The sequence below is a fragment of the Oncorhynchus masou genome, chromosome 30 (assembly GCF_036934945.1).
Source record: "Oncorhynchus masou masou isolate Uvic2021 chromosome 30, UVic_Omas_1.1, whole genome shotgun sequence".
In the NCBI taxonomy this organism is placed as follows: domain Eukaryota; kingdom Metazoa; phylum Chordata; class Actinopteri; order Salmoniformes; family Salmonidae; genus Oncorhynchus; species Oncorhynchus masou.
The window spans coordinates 49175602-49182922 of record NC_088241.1 but is presented as its reverse complement, the minus strand read 5'-3'; the positions used below and the strand labels follow the sequence as shown (position 1 = coordinate 49182922).

At 41.8% G+C, this 7321-nt stretch overlaps 1 protein-coding gene across 2 annotated transcripts in view; it reads left to right on the top strand.

The window, feature by feature from the left end:
* The window catches only part of LOC135522699 (guanine nucleotide exchange factor VAV3), a 145127-nt gene that overhangs the window by 121259 nt on the left and 16547 nt on the right, over positions 1 to 7321 (top strand). For both annotated transcript variants that reach the window (XM_064949209.1, XM_064949211.1), the window contains exons 23-24: positions 1439 to 1555; positions 7163 to 7250. In XM_064949209.1, the coding sequence (XP_064805281.1) occupies positions 1439 to 1555; positions 7163 to 7250 (205 nt within the window). The remainder of the gene's footprint in view (positions 1 to 1438; positions 1556 to 7162; positions 7251 to 7321) is intronic.

The following is a 7321-nucleotide window of genomic DNA, read 5'->3' as shown; positions in this document are numbered from 1 at the left end:
ACCACACCATTAATTATCAAGTTACCACTCCATTAATTATCAAGTTACCACACCATTAATTATCAAGTTACCATACCATTAATTATCAAGTTACCACACCATTAATTATCAAGTTACCATACCATTAATTATCAAGTTACCACACCATTAATTATCAAGTTACCACACCATTAATTATCAAGTTACCACACCATTAATTATCAAGTTACCATACCATTAATTATCAAGTTACCACACCATTAATTATCAAGTTACCACACCATTAATTATCACGTTACCATACCATTACTTATCAAGTTACCATACCATTATCAAGTTACCACACCATTAATTATCAAGTTACCACACCATTAATTATCAAGTTACCATACCATTACTTATCAAGTTACCATACCATTATCAAGTTACCACACCATTAATTATCACGTTACCATACCATTAATTATCGAGTTACCACACTATTAGTTATCAAGTTACCACACCATTAATTATAGAGTTACCATACCATTAATTATCAAGTTACCATACCATTAATTATCGAGTTACCACACTATTAATTATCAAGTTACCATACCATTAATTATCAAGTTACCATACCATTAATTATCAAGTTACCATACCATTAATTATCAAGTTACCATACCATTATCAAGTTACCACACCATTAATTATCAAGTTACCATACCATTATCAAGTTACCACACCATTAATTATCAAGTTACCATACCATTATCAAGTTACCACACCATTAATTATCAAGTTACCACACCATTAATGATCAAGTTACCATACCATTATCAAGTTACCACACCATTAATTATCAAGTTACCATACCATTATCAAGTTACCACACCATTAATTATCAAGTTACCATACCATTATCAAGTTACCACACCATTAATTATCAAGTTACCACACCATTAATTATCAAGTTACCATTAATTATCAAGTTACCACACCATTAATTATCAAGTTACCATACCATTAATTATCAAGTTACCATACCATTAATTATCAAGTTACCATACCATTATCAAGTTACCACACCATTAATTATCAAGTTACCATACCAGTACTTATCAAGTTACCATACCATTATCAAGTTACCACACCATTAATTATCAAGTTACCATACCATTAATTTTCGAGTTACCACACTATTAATTATCAAGTTTCCATACCATTAATTATCAAGTTACCACACCATTAATTGTAGGCTATAGTTGAGTAAAATCCTTATTTGTGAGTGTAGGTTAGACTGTGTGGTAGTTGTTCTGTCACTAGATGTGTCCTCTGTGTTTCTCAGTATATCTAACCCCCCATTTCAATTCAATGCTGCTTTATTCATCTCCTCAGAGGCACTTACAGGTGTCATACTGTATGGCTCCCTGTGTATGTATATATAGTTCTGTAACTGTCAGTGCCTCCTGGACTGTAGGTTTGCTGGGCCCATGGAGAGACTTCAGGCTGAGGCAGAGCTGATCAACAGAGGGAACAGCACCTACCTGGTCCGCCACCGGAGCCGCGAGTTCACAGAGTACGCCATCAGCATCAAGTAAGTGAGCAACATGGTACAGCACAGTACAGCATGGTACAGCACAGTACAGCATGGTACAGCACCATACAGCATGGTACAGCACAGTACAGCATGGTACATCACAGTACAGCATGATACAGCACAGTACAGCATGGTACATCACAGTACAGCATGGCACAGTACAGTACAGCACAGTACAACATGGCACAGCACAGTACAGCATGGCACAGCACAGTACAGCAATGTACAACATGGTACAGCACAGTACAGCATGGCACAGCACAGTACAGCATGGTACATCACAGTACAGCGTGGTACATCACAGTACATCATGGTACATCACAGTACAGCATGGCACATCACAGTACAGCATGGTACATCACAGTACAGCATGGTACATCACAGTACAGCATGGCACAGCACATTACAGCAATGTACAGTATAGCACAGCACAGTACAGTACAGTACAGCATGGCACAGCACAGTACAGCATGGCACAGCACAGTACAGCATGGCGCAGTATAGCATGGTACAGCACAGTACAGCATGGCACAGCACAGTACAGTACAGCATGGCACAGCACAGTACAGCATGGCACAGCACAGTACAGCATGGCACAGCACAGCACAGTACAGTACAGCATGGTACAGCACAGTACAGCACAGTACAGCATGGTACAGCACAGTACAGCATGGTACAGCACAGTATAGCACAGTACAGCATTCACAGCACAACACAGCACAACTCAGCACACACAGCATAGTACAGCACAGTACAGCACAGTACATCACAGCACAGTATAGCACAGTACAGCACAGTACAGTACAGCATTCACAGCACAACACAGCACAGCTCAGCACACATAGCATAGGACAGCACAGTAGAGCACAGTACAGTACAGCATTCACAGCACAACACAACACAGCTCAGCACACATAGCACAGTACAGCACAGTACAGCACAGTACAGCACAGTACAGCACAGCACAGAATAGCATAGCACAGTACAACACAGAATAGCATAGCATAGTACAACACAGCTCAGCACAGCACACACAGTATAGTACAGCACAATCACACCCTGCAAATAGTCCTCTTAAAGCTTGCGTTAATTATTAGTTCTGTCAGTGCTAGTGAGATGCTAGTTCAGTCCTCCCATTGACTTTCTGCACAGACTGTACTGTATGTTGCGCTGCTCTGGATAAGTGCATGGGCTGAAGGACGGCATTGGACAATACATACATTGTATTGTGCGTTAAAAAGAACGTTCCGTGTAGCATTGCTGCAAGCACATGTAAACCCCATGTGAAGTAGATGGGAAAATAAGACTTTTGCATGTTATCACTGTATCATTTCAGTGCCCCCAGGCTGTTTGTATGCTGTAGATCGACAGATTACAGTCCTGTATGTTCAGACAGGTTGAAACATGCCAATGATACGCAGGGTAAAAAAACTAGATGTTTTATTGTCACATACTCCGGATAGGTGCAGTGTTGTTTTACAGGGTCAGCCATAGTACTATGTATATGTCTTATGCAGCTGTATGACCCAATGGAAAGTTATTACTGCATTGTCGGAACTAGAAGCACAAGCATTTCGCTACACTCGCATTAACATCTGCTAACCATGTGTATGTGACAAATAACATTTGATTTGATTTGATAGTACTAGGTGCATAGTACCTAGTACATAGTTATAGGTTTAAGTGCCTTGCCCAAGGGCACATCAGCAGATTTTTCATCAGCTCGGGTATTCAAACTAGTGTTCTTTCAGTTACAGGCCCAACGCTCTAACCACTAGGCTACCTGCCACTGTAGGCTACCTGCCGCCGTTTCTGCCCCAAGTTGGGTTGCGACACTTCTTCCCTGAAGGGAGCCGGTAGAGCTGAGCGAGAGAGAGAGAGAGAGAGAGAGAGAGAGAGATAGAGAGAGAGAGGGAGAGTGGGAGAGGGAGAGAGAGAGAGAGAGAGAGAGAGAGAGAGAGAGCTGCTCTGAGAGGCTGCTTGAAACATTCCCTTCAACTCCACTTAATTCCTCTCCTCCTTTTTCCTCTCTTACGAAGGCAGAGCTTTTCAATGCCTTCCAGTTTCACCAGAGCTGAAGTCTTAATTGCTCGCGTGTGAAGCATGCCGCTGCAGCACTGGTGAAGAAACCCAGAGAGACTGTTAGACAGCCTGCTCAAGGTTATTTAAACCATCACAAAGAAAACAGGAGGAAAAGAGAAAAAATAAAACTCTGCATCTGCGTGGAAACTACATTAAGAAAGTGTTTGAAACAGACAATGCCCTATCCTTGGCTCTGCATCACACTGCTGTGCTATTGAGTCCCTGCCGCCTTCCTTCCACAAGCTACAGCGACTCCAGCCAAGAAGGTCCAGTCAGTCTAAATTAAGCTCTGGCATTTCAGTGTACAATAGGCCCGTCACTGGGGTTTGTTTTGGTGCGTAGAATATGGATTAGGCCATATTATTGGGGGATTACGGCTCTAAGAGGGAGATAAGAGGATAATAATGGAGACTAATAGAGATCAAGAGAGGACAGGGCTTTCTTTGAGAGAGACAGACAAAGGGGGCTGACTCTATTGGCTCTGTGTCTCTATACCCTCCATACCCTCCCCTCCTCCCTGCCCCACTCTGCCCTGCTGATACCCTCTAAATGGGGGCGACTGCCCTTCCATCAGCCCCCACCCCTGGTCCCGTGAATACCAACTGGTAATGAGGAATGGTGCCCCTGTCTAACGACGTCTACACACATATACACACACACATACACACACACACACACACACACACACACACACACACACACACACACACACACACCCCCTCTCCATCACTCATGTGTCAGAAACCCAACCTGGGCATTTCGTATGATATGTTACGTTTCGTATGGTATGTATTCATTTGTGGGTATCCATCATCCATTTCATATGATATGTTACGAACAAATTCTCATTTTTTGTGGCTAACATTAGGTAGGGGGCTAACGCTAGCTTTAGCTATCTGGCTAACGTTAGCTAGGTTATAGGGTTATGGTTTCAGGTTCCTTAATGAACCTATTAAAACTCACAGACGATTAGTAAAGCTTAAACCAAGTTTGTTCTCCCATTGGGTCATACAGCTGCATAAGACATATACATATTTCCACCAGTGGTTATATATACCCCAATTTTGGTGGAGTCTCTTCCTTCTCTCTAAACATTACATATTTAATACTAGGCAGGAAGTCGGAAGTTTACATACACTTAGGTTGGAGTCATTAAAACTTGTTTTTCAATTTCTTGTTAATACCAAACTATAGCTGTGTCAAGTCGGTTAGGACATCTACTTTGTGCATGACAAAAAAAAGTAATTTTTCCAACAATTGTTTACAGACAGATTATTTCACTTATAATTCACTGTATCACAATTCCAGTGGGTCAGAAGTTTACATACACTAAGTTGACTGTGCCTTTAAACAGCTTGGAAAATTCCAGAAATGTATGTCATGGCTTTAGAAGCTTCTGATAAGTTCATTGACATCATTTGAGTCAATTGGAGGTGTACCTGTGGATGTTTTTCAAGGCCTACCTTCAAACTCAGTGCCTCTTTGCTTGACATCATGGGAAAATCAAAAGAAATCAGCCAAGACCTCAGAAAAAATAATGTAGACCTCCACAAGTCTAGTTCATCCTTGGGAGCAATTTCCAAACACCTGAAGGTACCGCGTTCATCTGTACAAACAATAGTACGCAAGTATAAACACCATGGGACCACGCAGTCATCATACCGCTCAGGAAGGAGACACGTTCTGTCTCCTAGAGATTAACGTACTTTGGTGCGAAAAGTGCAAATCAATCACAGAACAACAGCAAAGGACCTTGTGAAGATGTTGGAGGAAACAGGTACAAAATCTATATCCACAGTAAAATGAGTCCTATATTGACATAACCTGAAAGGCCGCTCAGCAAGGAAGAAGCCACTGCTCCAAAACCGCCAGACTACGTTTTGTAACTGCACATGAGGACAAAGATCGTACTTTTTGGAGAAATGTCTTCTGGTCTGATGAAACAAAAATAGAACTGTTTGGCCATAATGACCATCGTTATGCTTGGAGGATAAAGGGGGAGGATTGCAAGCCGAAGAACACCATCCCAACCGTGAAGCATGGGGGTGGCAGCATTATGTTGTGGTTGTGCTTTCCTGCAGGAGGGACTGGTGCACGTCACATAATAGATGGCTTCATGAGGGAGGAAAATTATGTGGATATATTGAAGCAACATCTCAAGACATCAGTCAGGAAGTTTAAGCTTAGTGGCAAATGGGTCTTCCAAATGGACAATGACCCCAAGCATACTTCAAAAGTTGTGGCAAAATGGCTTAAGGACAACAAAGTCAAGGTATTGGAGTGGCCATCACAAAGCCCTGACCTCAATCCTATAGAGGATTTGCGGGCAGAACTTAAACAGTGTGTGCGAGCAAGTAGGCCTTACAAACCTGACTCAGTTACACCAGCTCTGTCAAGAGGAATGGGCCAAAATTCCCCCAACTAATTGTGGGAAGCTTGTGGAAGGCTACCCAAAACGTTTGACCCAAGTTAAACAATTTAAAGGCCATGCTACCAATTGAATGTATGTAAACTTCTGGCCCACTGGGAATGTGATGAAAGAAATAAAAGCTGAACTACATCATTCTCTCTACTATTATTCTGACATTTCACACTCTTAAAATAAAGTGGTGATCCTAACTGACCTAAGACAGGGACTTTTTACTTGGATGAAATGTCAGGAACTGTGAAAAACTGAGTTTAAATGTATTTGGCTAAGGTGTATGTAAAATTCTGACTTCAACTGTAAGTGATACGGGACACAAACTGTTCCTTCTCCCTTAAGGTGACCTGACCTGACCTCGACCCCCTTTCTCACTAATCCACTGCTCTCCATCCTTATCAGTGCCTGCCAACATGTGATTATACTTCCTTTACTCAATACATTCCAAGCTTAATTACATCCACCATATACCTTCCTCCTACAGATAACCATTCACTTCTGGTGTAGACCCAGACTTTATCACCCCTCATGTCTCCAGTATAACTGATGATTAACAATTTTCAAAGTTTAGAAAGCCAAACCCAAAGGTTAGGGTTAAGATTAGGAATTAGGTTAAAGGGTTAAGGTTAGGTTTAGGGGAAGGGTTAGCTGAAAGGGTTAAGGTTAGGATTAGGATTAGGGGAAAGGTTAGCTAACATGCTAAATAGTAGCAAAGTAATTAAAAAAGTAGCAAGTAGTTGAAAAGTTGCTAATTAGCTGAAATGCTAAAGTTGTCCTTGCAGCGATTCAAACACGCAACTTTTCGGTTGCTAGACGTTTGCGTTATATGCACACCCATCCAACCCTACCATTCACCCTCCTTTTGTTTTTGCCTTAATTTATCTTCTGTTTTATGTTAACATACCATTCGTAACATTTCATACTAATTTGCGTGTCCCTGGTTTACAGTTACTATGTAACGTGTAGTCTATGAGACCAGGCTGCAGAAACCTTTGGGCCCATACATTACCATGGCAGCGGTCGCTCCGCATGGGTCTACTGGGGGATCGATCTCAATGATCACCAGAACATTACACTCATCCCTTATTCATGGCCCACAGGTACAGCAATGACGTGAAGCACATCAAGATCCTGACCAGAGATGCCTGCTTCCACATCGCAGAGAACAAGAAGTTCAGGAGTATATTAGTGAGTCTGTTTCCCTTTCACAGCACCACCTCTGCATTTCGCACATAAATAAATCACTCAGCGTTTCTTTA